We start from the raw sequence: 21759 nt of genomic DNA, 5'->3' as shown, positions 1-21759 counted from the left end.
CCTCACCGCACGTCACTGATATATATATATATATATATATACAGTATATATATAAGTGTGTGTGTGTATATATATATATTGATGATGATGATGAAAACAATCCCTTGTCTTTTCAAACAATTTAAAAAAAAACAAGAATGAATGTCAGTCTTCCACAAATGTTTTATTAAGTGTACTAGTGCATTCTGCTAACAAGGAGTTAAAATATGTTGGAATATAGAGAGTAAACAGACACAAAATGATGAAAAATGTTAACATTTTGTTGTGCAAATTGATATGTACATGATGTCAAATTCACACAGAAAAATTAATTTGGTGCATGCGTAGGAAATGCGATAAAACTGTGGTGACTTTAGTGATTTAATTAACGGGCGCACCTATGAAGTGAGACATTATTTGTAAGGTCGGAAAAGCAAAAACACTACACTTTCACTCTAAATCAATCATTTTGTTACATTCGTGTGCAAGCACATGTTAATAAAAGTCACTTTTAGTCGGCTATCTTTGGTCAAATCCAAATTTGCAGCAAGATGGGAGGAGGATGCGGGCACTAAGAATTGTGATTATCATAATTATTCTGTCAGAGCTCTAAAATGACAGCAGACAAACGGTGAACGGGATTTCAAAAAGCGATTTTAGCAAAAGGTAAAAAGTGTAAAAAAGACAATGTTAAAGGCTTAACACTGGCTGTGTCTCAAACTCCACACTTTTGTGCTTACACTTAGCATTTTGAGTGCATAAGTGCACACTTTCAGTACCCGGATGTTGCACTCAATGAAATGTGTGCGCAGTAATGCACACTGACCACCCTTAGTCATTGTCAATTGGCCACGTCACGAAAGGGGAGGGACTAATTTGAGTAAATAAAAAAATAAAGAAAGCAGGTAAATAAATGAGTGTACATTGTATACCAAGTAGTACACAGTATACTTCAAGTGTCCATTTGAGACACAGCCATTGTTGTATCACAATGATAGAGCTACTGCAGTAACAGTCAAACTACATTCTACTCCATCAAGCTAAACCACCTTTGAACTTTGCAATCTCTATCTAACCTCACAGGGAAAACAACCAATATTCATCCAAACTTCTACACGCTTCCTTCATGATGCCATCGCTGTGAGAAACTTGGCAGGCCAAAGTAAGATCATTATTTACATTTTAGAGGAAGCAGCTCCACTATGGTTAATGGTTTAAAAAAAAAAAAAGCAATTACACAACCAATGCTTGCAACAACAAAAATAAATAAAGAAATGTCACATTTTACAGGAATGAGGACACCTTAATAAAATTAGTCTCGCATAATGACAATGATACACATTATTGTTCTGGTGAAATATTAGCCAGTCAGCAGTGGTTAGAGTGCATCCGGAAAGTATTGTAGTGCTTCATTTTTTCGTTTTATTTTACGCCTTTTTAAAAAATGGACTAAATTAATTTTTGTCCTCAAAATTCTACACAAAATACCCTACAATGACTATGTGAAAATGTTTTTTCTTCTTTTTGAACTGCAAATTTATTTTAAAAAACAATCACAAGTACATAAGTATTCACATATTTTGCTCAATACTCTCTTGATGCATTTACAGCATTAAGTATTTTTGAATACGATGCCACAAGCTTGGCACACCTACCTTTGGGCAGTTTCACCCATTCCTCTATGCAGCACCTCTCAAGCTCCATCAGGTTGGATGAGAAGCGTTAGTTTTCATCCAGTATGTGTCTGTACATTGCTAAAGGCAGTGATTCATGTTTAATACATTTGCAATTAAAAACAAAAATCCTTATGGGGTATTGTGTGTAGAATTTTTAAGGACTCAAATTAATTGATCCCATTTTGGAAAAAGGCTATCCCATAAAATGTGGAAAAGGTGAAGCGCTGTATGAGTTATTCAAACTGGTTCAAGTAAGAAATAATTGTTTCAATGGGAAATAGTCAAAATCCCTGAATATGGATCATCGCTAGGGTTGCAAAATTCCGGGAATATTCAAAGTTGGAAACTTTCCATGGGAATTAATGGGAAATGAATGGGAATAAACATTGAATGCAACATGCTAGATCTTGCAGCATGATTATTAGCTAAAACAACCTGATTTTAATGCAAGTTCAGTTGAATTTCAACCCTGCACTGTGCATTCTTCCATCACATGCACACATGACTGTAGACTACTCCAGCAGACTTCCACTCAAGCTAGCTCGCTAGCTGTTCCTGTACTTGTTAAATGATCTTGGGGCCAATATCTCTAGCTAGCTAGGTTTATGTACCACCACAGTCTCATAATGAACCAAAATTTCTCCGTTAGCCATGATGCTAATTTTCTCTATGTTAAATCCCATTCATTTATGCTAACAACATTAGTGATCTGAATTGACCTTTTTTGTGATCTGTAAAGTTCAACTAGCAAATACTAAATCAAAACGTGTAGTTTCCACTGCCTTCTGTTCTGCTAGCTTTTCTGTTGTCACACAAGAATGTAGGTTATAGTTTGATTTAGCATGCTGATTGAGTGTTCATTTATTCATCTAGCCTATTTCTATTCATTTGTCCATCAGTAAAATATTTTTAAAGACTACTCCAATTGTTCAGCTGACTATTTATATGTGTGTGTGGCATTGCATTGGTGTTTTACAAATTTCTCATCTTATTCTACAGAATAAGATGGACGGTGTCCAGCTTTGAATAATCAAAAAATTGTAAAAATGTCCAAATTTCCCGAGCTTAACTTCCCGTGGTAACTTTCCGTAAATTTCCCGAAAACTTTCCACCCCTTTGCAACCCTAATCATCGCCTTTAAAAATGCAATGGTGTATAGAAATTAAAATTCTAACAATGTCAGCTACTTCTATGTTGTCAATTCAGCAACACAGTGCACTGCTCCATGAACCCTGTGTGTGCGTGTGTGTGCGCTACACAACATTCTCCTCCATGCGAGGTTCAGCACTGGCTTGCTGCAGAAGCGTTTGTTGGACTGTAGAATCAAAAAAAAAAACATCCATCATTGCAAGTCAGTTTAAACACAAAGACATTGTGAACTAGAGGAAAAGGAAGACTACCTTGTGGTTCTGATGCCACCACACAATCCGGATTGTCAGCCTTTATCATCCCAGCATTCAGGCTCTCTGTTGAGATAAAAGAAAACAAAAAACTTTTCTTCCCACTTTTTTTTCTTCTAGCACAGTGGTTCTTAACCTGGGTTCGATCGAACCCTAGGGGTTCGGTGAGTCGGCTCATGGGTTCGGCGGAGGTCAAAACACACCCGACTCATCATGTAAATACAAACTTCTCCCTATCGGCGTATTACGGGTACGGAAACAGCAGAAGTCACACTGATTTGCAGGTGTGTAATTTGTTGTGAGTTTATGCACTGTTGGTTTTGTTGTTTGAACAAGGTGATGTTCATGCACGGTAACACTTTAGTATGGGGAACATAGTCACCATTAATTAGTTGCTTATTAACATGCAAATTAGTAACATATTGGCTCTTAACTAATGCCTTATTTGGCATGGTCTTATTATAACCCTAACCATCTAACCCTGGCCCTCACCCTAACCAAATAACTCTAAAGTAAGTCTTTGTTACTTAGAATGTGTTTTTCACTAAATAAGGGTTGGGTGAATGCGCATATGAAACTGGTGGGGTTCGGTACCTCCAACAATGTTAAGAACCACCGTTCTAGCATTTATTGATGGGATTTATGGCTCTTTGAAGGGAGTCTGATCTCGAGGAGCAGTTCGTTATTCTTTTTTTTTCTAGTCAAGGAAACAATCACTGGTAGGTAGCGGTTATGAATTCAGATGTGGATGAGAATTTTTCAAATCTACACCAATATTGCCCTATTGGTGGTAATTATTCTGAAATATTACCTCTATGAAAATATTCCATAAGGTGCTGCCGTATTCCCATGCTTTGACAGTGACCACTATTTTGCGGTTTCCCTTACCTAAACAACTTTGCAGCACAAGATCATTTTAACAATACAAAAATAATAAAGAATATAATGTATTCAGAAAGTATAAATAAAACTAGAATCTAAATTAGGACATGATAGAAATGTGAATACCAAGTTGTATTACCCAGGGCCGCTACTGGCTAAATTGGCAACATGTTATTTGGAGCTCTACTACAGTTTTTTCACACTTTTTACATTTACCTTTAAAACGCTTTTTATTTTATTTATTTTTTTAATCAGACTTGAATTGGATGAATGTTTTGACCTAAGACAAATTCATTGGAAATAAATGTTTAAAAAAAAAGTAAGATAATTACAACATAAAGTTGCATATGTTCCTAGCACTACAAACGTCCTATTATATTCTTATCGGTGATGAAGCAGGAAGGGGCTAGAAATACGTTTGCGGTAAAATTGCAAAAAAACGTCTCCAAAGCGAACGGCTCGCCACTGCGAACGGTTTTGGTTGTTCAATTAAAAGAGCCGTTCCAAAGACTTGATTCGTTTGCGAACATCACACCTTTACTAGCATTCACTTGATGATTCTTACGCTGTATGCCGAAGCACAACTTCTTCTTCTGGTAGGAGATGTAGCTGGTGACCGCGCCCACCAGCGCCATGACGACAGCACTAGCAATGCCTGCGATGGTGCCCACTTCTGCTGTGGTCTCTGGTCGCGCACACACACATACACACGTGTGAGGAGTCCACAAATTAACGTGCAAACACATCAAACTCACCGTTGTTGTCTTCGTATTGATTAATGTGATCGCGGTCACCTGGTCGTCCGCCTGGGCGGTCGCCTGGTCGGTCGCCTGGTCGTCCGCCTGACAACAAACAACACTTTAGAAAAACAAACACCCATTTTTAAAGACACGTTTAAGGCCAAAGTAGTCGATACCTTTGCCTTTGTCGGGTTTGTAGTTGTCATCTTTGCTGACGTCAATTAGGTCGCTGTCGGAAAATTCTTCTTGAAAACAAAAACACTTTTAGTGCTCCAGATATGACTTAAGGGGATCTATTATGCAAAAGTGTCTTTTTAATGATGTTTTAACATTAATATTTCTGGCCTGCCACATCATATGACCTGCAAAACCTGGAAATAATATGTGTCAAAGTACTTGTTCTCTCTTACTAAATATATTTATTTTTATTATGACAGAAAGATGCATGTACTGTGTGCAATTGCATATATTTCTGACTTTATTGTTGAAGTATTATCATATATTCCAAAAATATTTTGTTTAAATATCTGCATGACTTATAATTTCAAAGCAAGTTATCCATAACATGATATCATGAGGCGATTGGGTTCGATTCCCTGTTTTTTCTGTATGGAGTTTGCATGTTCTCCCCTTGACTACATGTGTTCTTTCCGGGTACTGCAGCTTCCTCCCACCTCCAAATACATGCACCCGGGGATAGGCTGATTGGCAACACTAAATTGTCCCTAGTGTGTGAACGTTGTCTATCTGTGTTGGCCCTGCGATGAGCTGGCCACTTGTCCAGGGTGTACCCCGCCTTCCGCCCGAGTGCAGCTGGGCGACCCCGAGAGGGACAAGCGGTAGAAAATGGATGGATTACACATTTATAATCATGTATATTGACCGTTACATGCGGCCATCTGTGATGTGGCCCTCAATCAAAATGAGTTTGACACCCCTGCCCTGTATCAGGTGTGTATGAGCACCAAAAGAGAGAAAATAATCTATAATGTCCCCTTTTGAAATTGTCTTTTTTATGATGTTATGAACTAAAAACCTCCCTTGTTGACATACCACCTCTGACAGCGCTTATTTATTTATATATATATATATTAAAAAAGCAGGCTTCGCTACACACCTTAAATGCAGCCTGGGTCCCTGCCATTTGTCGTTGAGTCATCTCCAGATGTGGGAGTAATTAGTTTGATCATTTGGTTTTCCTTTGGTGAATAGGCTAACCTAGCTGGATGCTGCTGTTCAAATGTGAGCGTAATGCTAATGCTTGTGTTGCTAATGTTTGTGTTCCAACTCCTTAACTCGCATGCATGTTTTCATGCACGTGAAGTTTTAGGCAAAAGGGTGCGTTTAGTGCAAAAACAAAGAATAAAAACAAAACATGCTTGTCCGCTTCCAATGAAGCTAAGCTGCAACCCACCTCCACTCTTCCCCTTGTTCTTGTCTCTGTTACCAATGTCATTGTTGGGGTCCAAGGCATCAGACAGGTCGAAGCCATCATCAACTGTCAGGGTTAAAAGGTGAGGGGGGAAGCAAGGGATGAAATAAAAAAGAAAAATAATAGAAGCATCTTAAATAAATCAATAAATTAGTGGGTTGGGGGGGAAATGGGGGCGGCAGCCAACATTCTCATGTCATCATTCTGACGCCACAGCAGCTTCTTACCTGGTTTAGGTTTGGGCTTGTTAGGAGCCTTGGTAGCTGTAGGGGGCAGTAGAAGACATTTGACCTTACAAAATAAAAGCTTGTTGGCAAGTGACCAAGAGAATAGCATGTTGCTGTTGCCATAGCAACCTGAGTGTAGCTACTTTAGTGGTCCAATGGTACATTTTGGCGTGTTCTTACCTGCTGGCTTTGCAGTGGTGGCTGTCGGTGTTCGTTCAAGGAAAGAATGTTCAAAGAAATAGAGGAAATGTTTGAACTTAATTTTAGGGAATTTAAGGATAATTATTAGGGGTGTAAGGGTACTTGTATTTGGAACAGGTGCAGCAGAAATTGTAATGGAAAATCTGAATTTCACAAGAAATAATTGCAATTGTATTGTGTAAAGGAGTTAATTTACTGAGTAAAAATTCTGTAATTTTACATGAAACAGTAATGTTTGTGATATTACAAATGCAGAAGTCAAAATATGAGAACAAAGTGAAACAAGTAAAAAATGTTTTTTTAAATCCCTAATATGTGAGCCACCTTGAGTTTAGGTAAAAAACTTGGAAGAGACAAACATTTTTGCAAGAGATTACTAAAAACACAAGAGCGCTGTCGTAAGGATGATCTTTGACTCACTTTTTAGCACAGACTGTTTATTTTAATAAAAAACTCTGACAAAATAAATTGACAAAAATCCAAAGTCCAATGCAGTGGTTCTGGTGAGTATACAAAATAAGGATAATAGTATTAGTATTAATATTCCTGTCCTAATTTTAAAAAACTTTTTAAAAAATCTGAATTTTACATGAAACGTCCGATACCTTATAAAGATGAAAGTTGTCATATTACAAGACTTTTTCTTTTTTTTTACAAGACAAAAGTTTCAATGTAACAAGAAAACAAAAAATAAAGTTGTGCCCTGTTTATTGCTGTTAATGGTTCCAGGCCTGACCGCGGTAAACATTTTCCGTCAAGTAGGTTTATTAATAATACATTTGATATTCCTCCAATGGGCTCACCACCCATATGAGGGGGCACAGAGGTTGGGTGCAATGTGAGCTGGGCGGCAGCCGAAGGAAGGGCCCTTGGCGGTCCGATCCTCGGCTATAGAAGCTAGCTCTTGGGACTTGCAACGTCCCCTCGCTGGGGGGGAAGGAGCCTGAACTGGTGCGCAAGGTGGAGAAGTTCCGGCTAGATCTAATTGGACGGAAGATGGATGGATGGACATTTAATGTTCATAGTGACAGCATAAAAAAACTGTTTACAACCTTCTTAAACATAATTTGAGCTCTCTAAACATAAAATAAGCTCCATATAGTCCCGTTTAAAGTTGTTTCATCCAATATAGTAGCTTTGAGGAAACACTTTGTCACATCCTTGGTAATTCCTCGAAGTTAGAACTGGACTTCCATGTGCTGAAACCACGGCTGTAAATTGTTCTGTAAAAACTTTTTCAACTTGTAATAAAACTAATACCTAATTTAACAAGTCATTGAACACTTGATTTAGGAGAAAAACCTCTGAAATGAAGTAAAGCCGTGAGATTGGAAGCGCGATGTAGTGAGGGACGACTAAAAAATAAATAAATGGGTTGTACTTGTATAGCGCTTTTCTACCTTCAAGGTACTCAAAGCGCTTTGACACTACTTCCACATTTACCCATTCACACACACATTCACACACTGATGGAGGGAGCTGCCATGCAAGGCGCTAACCAGCACCCATCAGGAGCAAGGGTGAAGTGTCTTGCTCAGGACACAACGGACATGACGAGGTTGGTACTAGGTGGGGATTGAACCAGGGACCCTCGGGTCGCGCACGGCCATTCTTCCACTGCGCCACGCATATAAACCTACATTTAGAATAAAGTCATAATATTATAAGAAAAAATTTGTAATTGGCACGAAAAAGAAACAATTTTATGATGAAATACCGCAATGTTGCGAGAACGGAGGGTGAATGTGGGGAAAAAAGTGAAACATTTACAATAAACGAGAAAAGAAAAAAAAGTAGAAAGCCATAATATTAAAAAATGTCATAATTACTTTAATGCTAAAAGTTGTACTTCTACGTGAAAAAGTATTAATTTGAAATACTCAAAAAGCCATCATATTTTTCTCAACCCATCTTTTTTTAGTTTTTAAAACAGAATTTTACAACAAATCATTGTCGTCATAATGGAGACATTTTTACGAGAATAAAGTTAAAATTTTCTAATAAAAACTCACCAACTCATAAAAGAATGAAGTTGTAGTCATAAGAGAAAAAGTAATTATGTATTTGAAAACAAGTAGTACTTGTAGAAGATGAAAATTGTAATACCGTATGATGTCAACGCATTCTTCATTAGCGAATTACATGCCGAGTTTTTGATTTTTTATATTCCAAATTAAAGATAACAAAAAAAAAATCTTAGCAATTGTATGTTTTATATTTTCTTCCCTTACTGTTCCCAAAACGAATCCAACTGTGACCTTGAATCAAGATATGTGCCGAAACGTGTTTATGATGTGCCCTTACACCGCTAATTATTGCTGTTCTTACTTTTTAGAAAGTCATCGCCCAGAGCGTCTGCCAGGTCCAGGCCCTGAGACAGAACTAGAGAGAGGACGACAAAGGTAAACAATTCAATAACCACAATTCTAGGTCTTTTTAGAACACAAACCAACACAGGCGCACACACACAAGCTCCCATTGTGCCCACTAAGCCCCTGTTTATTGTGCACACTCTCATCATTATTTAGGAGACAAAGTAACTTTACCTTACATATTGTGTGCACACATACACACACGCGCATGCATCCACATCCTGCACCAGTGTGTAAAAGCTTGTAAACTTGTATTGTTGAGTGATGAGGTCAAACACTGTTCAAACATTGAGCATTTTAAGAAATTGTACAAATCTAATATTTTGGTTTGGTATAGTGAAGTGTAGGCTTATTTTGAATATGAATGACTTATGACTTACTTATGATGATACATTGAGAATTGTAAACACAAATTTAGTTTTTTGGATCCAGATGGATGTGATAAAATGTGGTTCAGAGGAAACTGGATATTAGTTAAAGTAACGATGTAAAAAAAAAAAAAAAAGGGGGTTCAAAAAGTTTAGACTTTTTCCCATTACCCTTTTGAGATATGTTTAATTTAATTTATTTTTTATTTTATTAATTCAATTTTCTTTTCTTTTTTGTGAAATATTGCCATTGAGCACAACACTGTTCACTGGAGATATGTACGTATATTATGTACCACATGTATGATGTGGAGCTGACTATGACATGCTCAATAAACAACAACAAAATAATCAATGGTGGCACAACATATGGTTAATCATTATTAGGTATTTAGTCTGTTAGGTAGCAGTTCCAATTAACTGAAACATGAATTATTCAAAAAAAGTGCATTAAAACATGACTTGTATAACAATTATTTACTACTATTTGATATGTAACAATATTGTTTAATTATTTGATGATTTAGATAGTCAGGTAATAATAGATGGCACAATTTTGCAAAATAGCGTCCAGCAGGTGTAATAAGGTAATCATTTTAAAATATTTGTGTAAAAACAAGGTCAATATCGCAAGAAGGGTGCTGCTGCCATGCCGGTGCTCCGTTATTCGGCCTGCTGTGCGGCACAAAGGCAGCACATGGACGCGCAGTCTTTTCTTTACCTTGCAGAGGAAACAGCAACGCCAGCAGCAAACAGCCGCAGTAAACACCGCGAAGAGCCGCCATGGCCGACAAGGAGCCGGTGAGGAGAAGTGAACAAGATACCGGGCGTGTCTCCGCCGAGGCTGTTGTGAGAGTCCTCAAACAGCGCGGTGAGAGTGTCGAGGATGAAGAGCCGCAGTCTAGGCGTTCACTATGGCGCCCACATGCGGGAAGTTCCGCTAGCTCCTTTCAAAATAAAGCCCCCATCGGAAGTAAATGGATGGGGGCATCGTTGACGTTTGTTTTAATAAATATAAAATGGTAGTTATAATTTTTGTCACTGCTCACACACCAGAGGGCGCTCTTCCAGTCTGGAGATTGCAGTGACGGGTTGGAGTCTTCATTTCATTTTTTGCCATTGTTTTTGTCAGTATGATTATAAAAGCACGCTCATAGTAGATATTACGATAAATGTTACTTGTTGGGACACATGCTCTTAAATGACAGTTGCTTTCACGTTTATTCATGTATCATTATTTATCATCATCAATTAATTATGTTCCTAAACGCAGAACATTCTCCTTGGATGGCTCTTATGGTGGTATCAGATCGGTTCCAACAAATTGCAGTATCGCCTGCCGCTGGCCAACAGTCAGATCTGCAGGCGTCATCGCAGGTGTCAATCATGCCGGGTGGGCGTGGCTTCTGTCCTTATGCCGCGGAAACGGACAGAAAGGGACAGACTGGACCGAAGCATGCGGAGCAGAAGAGGCAGCTGAAAGGCAGCAGAGGACATGGGGGACAAAGCAGGGACCAGGTAGGCTTGCTTTTATGCAACACATTTGATGAAGCTTTTCAGCCAGATGCGAACGCTTTAAACATGTCACCTCCCTTTCTATTTACTCACTGCCTCCGCCGCCTTCTTCTTCTTAAACATTGCATCTGGAGGCAGGAGTTGGCCGCAACTTCCTCAACCAGAAAATGCTTGCGGAACAGAAGAATTATAGGAGCACAAAGCATGTCTAGTACACTCCTTTCTGTAAACATGTTGACTGATCAGGTGTGTGACGTCACACACGGACTCTAACGCAGTGTGTCCAAAATGCGGCCCAGGGGACATTATGGCTCACAGCTCGATTTTTATTGGTCCCCTGGGAATATTCTTTACCAGGCCTTCTCAAACTGCAGTACAGGTATCACTATAGGTTTGTGGGCTCTATCTAGTGATACACCAAAGAATCAATTAAATGTTGTAATGTAACAGTTTTATTATCCTATATTCAAACATAGTATTTCTCTTCAAACGGTGTGTACTGTTACAATATACTTGTTACCCTACTCAGTGGCCTAGTGGTTAGAGCGTCCGCCCTGAGATTGGTAAGTCGTGAGTTTTTTTTAGGCTATTTCATAAAACAGAGTGTCATCTTTCAGGAAGTATCAGCATGTTTTTTAGGGCTATTTGCATAAGTGCATCTTTTTGCTGCTTTGGCCAAATTTCCAGGAATACGCGCTTCCTGTTTAACTGCAGGATGTGCCCTCTTGCTCTTTTACTGCTATTTCCCTGTCCAGCTTTTTGCCTGATTAAATCTCCCGCAACTCCACCACAACGGATTGTTCTTCCGTCTGGCTGGACGACGAGGCCAGGGGAAGCAAATTACGTGATTAGATTAATTTTTTGATAATTTCCTCAAGGAGGAACGTGGGTGTTGTTCTTCTACTGCCGTGAGTGACTGCAGCACAGAATAAGTCAACAAAAGAATTCATCATGTCCCGCAGCTCCTCACTAACTAAATACTTGTACTGAGGGGCCGACAGGAAGACGACGTGTGTGAGAGAAACAGGAAACAAAACCTCCAGAGTCTGACTAAGCACAAACTTTCCATTGACGAGAGCTTCTTTCTTGAATTGTTTCTCATTAAATAATTAGTATACAGTATAATGAGACTAACCATTTCAACAACACATACCGGTAGATAAAAAATAACTTTTCATTTTGTCTCTTCAAAGTGGACCTGTGATGATTTTAATCTACATTTAACACACTTCTATGTGGTCTAGAATAGATATGTATTGGGCAGAGGTGTGGACTCGAGTCACATGACTTGGACTCGAGTCAGACTCGAGTCATGAATTTGATGACTTTAGACTCGACTTGACAAAATGTAAAGAGACTTGCAACTCGACTTAGACTTTAACATCAATGACTTGTGACTTCACTTGGACTTGAGCCTTTTGACTTGACATGACTTGACATGACTTGCTACTTTCCCCAAAATCCAAAGCTTAAAAAGTTATTTGGGAGCGCTCCGTATCTTTCATTTTCTTCGTCTGTCTCTCTCAGCGTGTTGTTCCTGTCAGCTGGTGTGCTGTCAGTACAACAGCCAATCAAATTAGATCTACATTGTTTTCATCACGCAGCATTCATCCAATCAAATTACAGTACAACCAATGAAGAAGAGTTGTCCAACAGTGATAAACAATTATGCCAAAGTTGGTTTCGTTCGGGTATAAAAACTACGACTTGGTCAACAAAAAACTAATTGCCGTATGCAAATCACGCAGTTCGAATATTACAGACGGAGACGCAACAACGTTCAACATTTGAAGTTGCACAAAGAAGGGTAAGTTTTGAATGTAAGATAACGTTTATTGGCTAAGTAACGTGACTTTTATTTGCTGTGTAGTTAAATCAGTGAGGCTGCAAACTCACTGCTAACGTTATAACCATAGACATCTTATAAGTAGACGCAGCATAGAGCGCTACTGCCTACTGGCGCAGACGAGGCGCGGGGCCGCCATCTTGGAGTGGTGATCCGCTCCACTCAGTGCAATTCATTTGGCAGGAGCAATGAACTGTCAGCGCATTTAATTTATCTTACCTCACTGAATACCACTGATTTTCACCCCCCTTTTTTGTCATACGTGTAGCTATGATAACAGACACATGTTTTGGCGTGTTTTATTATTCATAGTTTGCTTAACTGTAATATAATATTCTTATACGCTATAAGTGACCAGACGTCCGAGATCAAAACTGGGAATATAATCCCAGAGAAGGGGGGAAAAACGGTAAACTATTTTTAAGTTGAAGAAACAATATGATTAGGTTATATATACATGCGTATATCCTACATAAACAATGTATGAATACATTAGATATCTATATATCTTAGGGACCTATAGACTGTATCTCTGTTGCTTCAGCAGCAGAGAGTTTATTCTGTCTTGACACTTTGTATTGATATTTTCTATTACATTCTTCCCTTAAATGATCATGTTTGCAGTGATTGTTTTATATGTATTATTTTATGTAAGTCGCTTGGGATAAAAGCGTCTGCCAAATACTTAAACATAAATAAACACCTGAAAGTCTTCATATCAGCTAAAACCACCAATCTGTTTCACTGGATTCAGAATAAAACCAAATTCTGTTTTACCCAACAATGTTAGTATTTGAATATTGTTACTTGAAGACTTATTCCTGGTTACAATTATACTGTTAAGAAAGTATTGTCTTATACTTTGCCTAAAATGAGAATGCATCATAATCAGTGGCGGCTGGTGAATTTTGTTTTAGGTGGGGCTGAAAGTTTGTAAACCAAACCCCTGTAGGGGCGTCATCCTCCCCCAGAAGATTTATTTGTGATTTTCACATACAAATATTGAAGATCTTTGATCCTTCTCAACTCTGTGGTAATATTATTTTCATAAGATACAACCAATAGTACGTTAATGTTAAATCTTACTTGTGAAAAGTAATCCCCCGATTCCTATTTTCAACAGTCCGCTCATTTGAGCAGGAAAACGCTGAACACCAGCTCCTCATCACCACTTTAAGATGGCGGCCAAATTGCTCACGTCACAGCAACCTGCGTCTACTTATAAGATGTCTATGGTTACAACGTCATTGCAAACACGGCAATCTGTTGCGTCCACTGCGGTTTGCTACCTTATTCATACTTTTTGTCAAGTGATTTTTTTTTAAGCAGGGTTGCATGAGGTACCTACACATAACGTTACGTTAGTCAATGTATCACACACAGTAACGTAACGTTAGTCAATGTATCACACACAGTAACATTACGTTAGTCAATGTATCACACACAGTAACATTACGTTAGTCAATGTATCACACACAGTAACGTAAAGTTAGACCGTGGTCAGCATCACCGCGTATTTTAGCCACCTACAAAAAGACAAACATAGTCAAATAAAGGTCAGTTAAAATGTATACTATATTAAGAATATGTGTACATATTGCATAGGGTCCTGACATCTAAAAAGTACAACTCTGTTCATTGTTATGTTCATGTATTTGTTATGTTTTTCATGTGTACGCACACATAAACACACATACAGTATGAGATGAGATCAATGAGATAAGGTAAGAACAGGATAGAAACTGCTGTGGAACTAGTTACAATGCAATATGCCATTGAAATACAATGTTAACACTTTTGTGCAAATAAGTACAGTTGCACTTGTTTTTTTCAAATGTGTTTATTCTGTAAAGGAATGAGTTACATGTTTAAAATGACTGGTTAATAGTGCTATTTTGAAGTGCAATGTCAGCACTATGTTTTTCCCTGCAATTTCAAATGCACTTGTTTTAATAGATAAATACAGCGTTTTAAAAGCATACACAATCTGTGTAAATATATTAGTCTGTGGTTAAACGACTTGAAAGGACTCGAAACTCAAAATGCAGGACTTGGGACTTGACTTGAGACTTTCCAGTCTTGACTTTGGACTTGACTCGGACTTGCCCTGTCTTGACTCGGGACTTGACTCGGACTTGAGGGCAAAGACTTGAGACTTACTTGTGACTTGCAAAGCAATGACTTGGTCCCACCTCTGGTATTGGGTATATTTTGCTGTAAAATATGAATTACATTTTTATTTTTATAAAATTTTGCTCCACATTTATTTATTTTAATTGAAAAATAAAAAAGAAGGAAGAAAGTAGGAAGTCACGGTTTGTGTGTGGAGGCGTTCCATTTAGTTTGCAAAGGAAACCACGGCTCACCCGCTCCAAAAGTATCAACCTATATCTTTTGAAAATGTACGCTGTATAATATACCGTATAACCATTTTTTGTTTCAGACGCGGTGGAAAATAAACCCGAAAAACAGTGTATAGATTCCCCGGTCACAACATTAGGTGCACCTGGCGTGGTGCAAAATGCCGCATCAACAAAAAAGCTGCATTTAGAAGCAACAATGTCACTCCATGTTGGACGTTAGTGTTATTGTGTGCATGCCACGATTAGAAGAAAACAATCACTTATCCTACTTTACATTGGGTGTCCTCAAACCAAGTATAGTAATGTCGAAATGTTCCTTAGAGTTCAGCGCCTCCTCCATTTTCATAAAAACAGTTCCGTGTGCAAACAGCTAAAATGATGTACAAAGCAAACTATAACCTGCAACCCAAGAATGTACAACCATTCTTCTCAACAAAACAAAATAAATATAACCTTAGAGGAAAATAACATTTAAAACATTTGTATGCCCGTCCAACACTTAAAACCTTTAGCATATCCGTATGTGGAATTAACTTATGGAATGGATTAATTCAAGAAATTCAACAAAGCACCAATATGATTCAGTTTAAGAAACTGTTCAAACTACAAGTGTTTACAAAGTACACAGAACAATAATTATGAACATCTTGAACCTTTTTTTTTTTTAGATAAAGATTATTTATGTATTTAATATTTGTTTACTTACTATGGTATATTATTTATTTATTATTTATTCACTCTTCTGTTACAGAGAACTATGAAATGGGTTTAAATTTATATGGTATGAAAAGGGGTAGGATTAAATAAGCTCAGCTTCTTCCTACTCCTTTTCGGATGTGCTGTAATGAAACAACTGGAAATATGATAAATGATAAATGGGTTATACTTGTACAGCGCTTTTCTACCTTCAAGGTACTCGAAGCGCTTTGACACTATTTCCACATTCACCCATTCACACACACATTCACACACTGATGGCGGGAGCTGCCATGCAAGGCGCTAACCAGCACCCATCAGGAGCAAGGGTGAAGTGTCTTGCCCAAGGACACAACGGACGTGACTAGGATGGTAGAAGGTGGGGATTGAACCCCAGTAACCAGCAACACTCCGATTGCTGGCACGGCCACTCTACCAACTTCGCCACGCGTGATGCATTACATTGTATCGTATGCATGTTCGAAATAAACCGAAAGTAAACCGAAACTGAACTGAAACGTCGTGGGGGAAAAAAACACAAAATTATTTATTTGTTAGAAATCAGTCTTGGTACACCATATGCATGTACTAGGATCAGAATCAGAATAGTTTTTATTGTCATTGTTTGAGAACGGGTTACGTTCGTCGATCCGTGACGTCCATACTTGCCAACCTTGAAACCTCCGATTTCGGGAGGTGGGGGGCGTGGTCGGAGGGGGGGGGGGGGGGGCGTGGTTGGGGGCGTGGTTAAAAGGGGAGGAGTATATTTACAGCTAGAATTCACCAAGTCAAGTATTTCATTCATATATATATATATATATATATATATATATATATATATATATATATATATATATATATATATATATATATATATATATATATATATATATGAAATACTTGACTTTAAGTGAATTCTAGCTATATATATATATATATATATATATATATATATATATATAAATAAGAGAAATACTTGAATTTCAGTGTTCATTTATTTACACATATACACACACATAACACTCATCTACTCATTGTTAAGTTAAGGGTTGAATTGTCCATCCTTGTTCTATTCTCTGTCACTATTTTTCTAACCATGCTGAACACCCTCTCTGATGATGCATTCTGCTTCGTCTCCTTGGTGTGTGTGCAGTTGTGCACTGCACTCTCTAAAAGCCCTAGATGTTATTGTCACATATGCATGCACAGTACATGGCAGTATTGTCCTGTTTAAGAGTGTCACAACATTGCTGTTTACGGCAGACGAACTGCTTTACGGTAGACGAAAACGTGACTGCTGTTGTTGTGTGTTGTTGCCGCGCTGGGAGGACGTTAATGAAACTGCCTAACAATAAACCCACATAAGAAACCAAGAACTCGCCCTCGATCATTCTACAGTTATAACGTCATTGGGCAGGCACGCTGTTTATATTGTGGGAAAGCGGATGTGAAAACAGGCTGTCGACGCGTCACTCAGGTCCGCCTGAATTTCGGGAGATTTTCGAGAGAAAATTTGTCCCAGGAGGTTTTCGGGAGAGGCGCTGAATTTCGGGAGTCTCCCGGAAAATCCGGGAGGGTTGGCAAGTATGGTGACGTCACAATCAAGGCTGTAAGCTCCTGTAGAAATGTGCAAAAAATAATGTCCCTAATAAGCAGCATTAGGGCCAACTCAACACATCATCAGTAGGGTAAAACTAACTGTCAGAAAAGACTACAAAACACAACGTTAAAAGGATGCAAAACTGTGTGCAAGCTCACACCCAAATGCATTAACCTTATGATTTGGTGTTTTTGTATTCAACACTGTAACAACATTTACAAGTCAGAAAATAGGAAATTGTTAAAGACGGATATCCCTCATGTCCCATTTTGTTGCTGCATTTCTCTCATGCATAAATACAACAAGCAATTGTTTTTGGATTTTGTGTGTGTTTATGTCATTTGCTAAATTTTTCTTTACATGTTTGTTTTTGATCCTGCATTTATGAGAGTGCAGGATTTTTAATTTTCAACTTTTTCCCTGTTACGTTTTTCTAATGTTTGTGTGATCTTAGTTTTTGGTCTATTCTGGTATGCTGCCATGTTGGCAGCATACCAGAATAAACCATGTTTATTCGTTAAAAAATTAGACAAGCAGTACTGATTGATCTTGGGGTGTCGAACCTTTTTCACAGAGAGCCGAGTACAGAAAAATAAGTGTAAATGAGTGTAAGATTTAATATATCTATATTTCATTTCACTATTAGAATGTGCAGGCTGAAAATGACTCCCAGGTTGCACTTTGCGCACCCGTTGAAGTTAAAAGGGAAAAAAAAAAAAAAAAAAAAAAAAAAAAAGGGAAAGCACTACTTACCTGCAACCAGCAGACGCGTGAGTTTGCTGTCAAAAGGAGAACAACATAATCATGGCCGTAACTATCACTGAGGACACCGAGGTCATGTCCTCTGTATTTTTTAAGTGAAAAAAAGAAGACAATATGACTGACTACAAATACACTTTGTGTACTGAATGACAAGGCGCTTCATATGAAATTTTACCTCAAACATATTCCCGGCCACGTCACGCGCTGTAACTGAATTCCTTTTCCAGTTGACCTATGACGTCACACTAGGATTCGCGGATCCTTACAACTTGTTTTGATTATATTGGCACAAATGACAAATATCACGTCTCTAATGGCTATGCTGATGTTAAATAGCAGACAGCATCAGGAAATGATCTTGGATTGCGCTACGGACATGACGCTACTACCAAGAATGTATCGGGTCAGATCCAAAGAAAGGTGGCGGACAAGTTTTTACAAGGGAATTTTCGCACGTAGTTCATGGAAACAAAACTTTTGAATGTCTCAAAGCTCATTCAAAAACCTCTGTTGATTGATGTAGGAAGTTTTAAATCCCAAGTGCCCCGACTGATACTGTCCCACATCCATCCATCCATCTTCTTCCGCTTATCCGAGGTCGGGTCGCGGGGGCAGCAGCCTAAGCAGGGAAGCCCAGACTTCCCTCTCCCCAGCCACTTCGTTCAGCTCTTCCCGGGGGATCCCGAGGCGTTCCCAGGCCAGCCGGGAGACATAGTTTTCCCAACGTGTCCTGGGTTTTCCCCGTGGCCTCCTACCGGTCGGACGTGCCCTAAACACCTCCCGAGGGAGGCGTTTGGGTGGCATCCTGACCAGATGCCCGAACCACCTCATCTGGCTCCTCTCGATGTGGAGGAGCAGCGGCTTTACTTTGAGTTCCCCCCGAATGGCAGAGCTTCTCACCCTATCTCTAAGGGAGAGCCCCACCACCCGGCGGAGGAAACTCATTTCGGCCGCTTGTACCCGTGATCTTGTCCTTTCGGTCATAACCCAAAGCTCATGACCATAGGTGAGGATGGGAACGTAGATAGACCGGTAAATTGAGAGCTTTGCCTTCCGGTTGAGCTCCTTCTTCACCACAACAGGTCGATACAGTGTCCGCATTACTGAAGACGCTGCACCGATCCGTCTGTCGATCTCACGATCCACTCTTCCCTCACTTGTGAACAAGACTCCGAGGTACTTGAACTACTCCACTTGGGGCAGGGTCTCCTCCGCAACCCGGAGATGGCACTCCACCCTTTTCCGGGCGAGAACCATGGACTCGGACTTGGAGGTGCTGATTCTCATCCCAGTCGCTTCACACTCAGCTGCGAACCGATCCAGTGAGAGCTGAAGATCCTGGCCAGATGAAGCCATCAGGACCACATCATCTGCAAAAAGCAGAGACCTAATCCTGCAGCCCACATGAAGGTTGCTATTGTTCTGGACTATATTTTGCCAGTAGTGCGGAAAGTTAATCAGTTTGGTGTGCAGAAATGCAGCGTGAAGTGGTTTGTGTACGCTTTTATTATTTCCCTTAAATATACTTGCTTCATATCTTTCATCTCATTCGTATTTCATTCAGGAATCCGAATTCTCCATTTTCTTAGCTCCCTTCTTAAATACATATTTGTTTCTTTCTTTCTCCCGTCGATGCACTTCAAAATGTTCTGTTCTTTTAATTTATGGAGCAAATACAGTCTCCTCTTCATTACAAATGTTGCTACGTTTGTATTGAATGGTATCTGCTTCCGGGTTCTATCCCGCGCGTTGAGACTCTCTCCGGTGTTGTGCCGGAAAACGCACCCCTGCCATAATATGCACCCCCTGACGCGGGAGCGCGCTTACGTCACTCGGTTGCATCACTCGTCTCGAAAAGTATATCTAACTCGGCTGTTGGCTGAAATCGCCTCTTTTAAATCGCCTCTGAGTTGCTGAAAGTGATATTATACATTACGTGCTGGGATGCATGATTTCAACCTTTCAAAACTCCTTTTGAACCACCAATTTTTGACTTCGGTATTTGTCGGATCCTGGTTACGGCTCAATGTCAACTTGTGGAAGCAATATAGAAATATAAAAACGGATTTCAGAACATTCAGAGATACTTCCATCTCATCAAAAATATATATTTTAAGTAATTAAATGCTCAGTGTAATGGACTCTTTAGTATGGACACCAAAGCACTAAATGTGCTTTTGTCAGGATGATTGAAGGTCGCCATGGCAACAGCATGATGCGGTTGCCCTCTTTGCAAGCTGGTAATTTTTTTGCGGCAGATGTCCAAAGGTCAAACTGTCACACTTTAAATCTTGTCCTTTTTAACTTTTACATTTTACAGAGTCTTCAAGAAGTCCAGCCCCAACTGCAAGGTAAGGACAACGTGGGTGCATGAATGTGTGTGCGTGTGTGTGTGTGAGTGCCATGATGACTCTTCTCTTTGAATTCCACAGCTGACTGTTTATCTGGGCAAGCGGGACTTCATAGATCACTTAGATCATGTGGATCCAGTGGGTGAGTGCACACACAATCAGACGGTGGTTCTTGTCTTCCAAAGATGCTTAAATGAACGCCGCCATGTTGGATTTCGGCATTTCTTTGCAGATGGAGTGCTCCTTGTGGACCCAGAGTATCTCAAGGGTCGCAAAGGTACAAAAAGCTAAAAGGAAGCCGAAGCAGGAATGGTGCGTGTTTAACAATAAAATGCTTTTGTCCACAGTGTTTGTAATGCTGACTTGTGTGTTTCGTTACGGCCGTGAGGACCTGGACGTCTTGGGCCTTTCCTTCCGAAAGGATCTTTACGTGAGCACTTTCCAGGTTTTCCCTCTCCTGGATGAGGAGGAGCAGAAACCTTTAAGCTACCTGCAGGAGAGGCTGTTAAAAAAGCTTGGCCAACATGCCTACCCCTTCAACTTCCGTGTAAAAAAAACATCAACATCAACATTGCTTTTTGGAGGAAATTGCCCACTGACCTTGTTTTGTGTGTTTGGATCTGTTCAGATCCCCCAGAACCTGCCCTGCTCAGTTACCCTGCAGCCCGGCCCAGAGGACACTGGCAAGGCGTGTGGCGTGGACTACGAGCTTCAAGCTTTCTGCGCCAACACAGCGGATGAGAAGCTTCATCAAAGGTTCTTCCTGCTTTCTAGCAGTTTGCTCTGATGTCATTCGCTTCTAAGGATGCCGAGATGCGTTTAGTTAAAGTTGCGTCTCAATTGGTGCACTTCTGTACACAAAGAAGTTTGGCAAAAATGTACTGGAAATGTCACCTGCAATTTTTATCTCCTGCATTTTTCACTGTCCATTTATAATTTATTGCTATTAAATAGAGGCAAGTCAGACATTGGCGACAAGCAGAAAACGGCCGCTCAGGCTCAAGCTGGTCTCCTTAGACCACCCAGAAGGTCACTGATTGGCTTTCTGAGGCTGCCTTCTTGCCAACGTGACAATGATTGACAGTATGCAGCAGCTGACCAATTAGCAGTCATATGCGAGATAAGAAGGAGTTTGCCTCCACTGTTGACTAACACTTGCGCTAAGTGAATAAAAACGCTGATTGCAGCTAAACATTAAACTAAATCACGGTGCAATCTTGGAAAAAAAACACATTCTTTTTTTTTTTGTTAATTTTGTTATTTTGTACAAAAACTAAATAATTAAATTATTTGATTTCCAATCATATTACTCCAAAACATGCATCTAATCCCTTCAAACCTCGCCTCTT

The 21759-nt window shown here is 39.5% G+C and overlaps 2 protein-coding genes across 7 annotated transcripts in view; one reads left to right on the top strand and one right to left on the bottom strand.

The window, feature by feature from the left end:
* Positions 1-142: 142 nt before the first annotated feature.
* cd99l2 (CD99 molecule-like 2) lies at positions 143-10205 on the bottom strand. 3 transcript variants are annotated; one of them, XM_061960765.1, is made up of 10 exons: positions 9999-10205; positions 8866-8919; positions 6517-6537; positions 6337-6372; positions 6092-6175; positions 4854-4922; positions 4693-4779; positions 4503-4622; positions 3056-3121; positions 143-2970 (listed from the first exon to the last, which is right to left on the bottom strand). In XM_061960765.1, exons 1-10 carry the CDS (start codon positions 10060-10062, stop codon positions 2909-2911), a joined length of 663 nt encoding a protein of 220 aa, XP_061816749.1. In that variant the 5' UTR covers positions 10063-10205; the 3' UTR covers positions 143-2908. The 3 variants fall into 3 exon arrangements, with proteins under 3 accessions (XP_061816749.1, XP_061816750.1, XP_061816751.1); XM_061960766.1 differs by having other exon boundaries at positions 4854-4919; XM_061960767.1 differs by lacking the exon at positions 6092-6175.
* A 474-nt stretch (positions 10206-10679) lies between these two features.
* Positions 10680-21759, top strand: part of LOC133606632 (arrestin red cell-like) — a 17607-nt gene continuing 6527 nt past the window's right edge. The window contains exons 1-6 of one of the 4 annotated variants that reach the window (XM_061960769.2): positions 10680-10795; positions 20380-20410; positions 20492-20552; positions 20643-20687; positions 20758-20957; positions 21039-21166. In XM_061960769.2, the coding sequence (XP_061816753.1) occupies positions 10773-10795; positions 20380-20410; positions 20492-20552; positions 20643-20687; positions 20758-20957; positions 21039-21166 (488 nt within the window). In that variant the 5' untranslated portion in view covers positions 10680-10772. Of the gene's footprint in view, positions 10796-20379; positions 20411-20491; positions 20553-20642; positions 20723-20757; positions 21167-21759 lie in introns of those variants that run through there. The other 3 variants (XM_061960770.2, XM_061960768.2, XM_061960771.1) reach the window with 3 other exon arrangements.

This window comes from Nerophis lumbriciformis, linkage group LG05 (assembly GCF_033978685.3).
Source record: "Nerophis lumbriciformis linkage group LG05, RoL_Nlum_v2.1, whole genome shotgun sequence".
Classification (NCBI taxonomy): domain Eukaryota; kingdom Metazoa; phylum Chordata; class Actinopteri; order Syngnathiformes; family Syngnathidae; genus Nerophis; species Nerophis lumbriciformis.
Note: the sequence above shows the minus strand (reverse complement) of the source record. Positions and strands in the feature narration are given on the sequence as shown.

Coding starts and splice junctions, on each gene's coding strand:
- cd99l2 (XM_061960765.1), bottom strand. CDS start 10,062: ATGGCGGCTCTTCGCGGTGTTTACTGCGGCTGTTTGCTGCTGGCGTTG. Junction 4,623..4,692: donor TCAATACGAAGACAACAACG/GTGAGTTTGATG, acceptor GTGCGCGACCAG/AGACCACAGCAGAAGTGGGC. Junction 2,971..3,055: donor GGTGGCATCAGAACCACAAG/GTAGTCTTCCTT, acceptor TTGATTCTACAG/TCCAACAAACGCTTCTGCAG.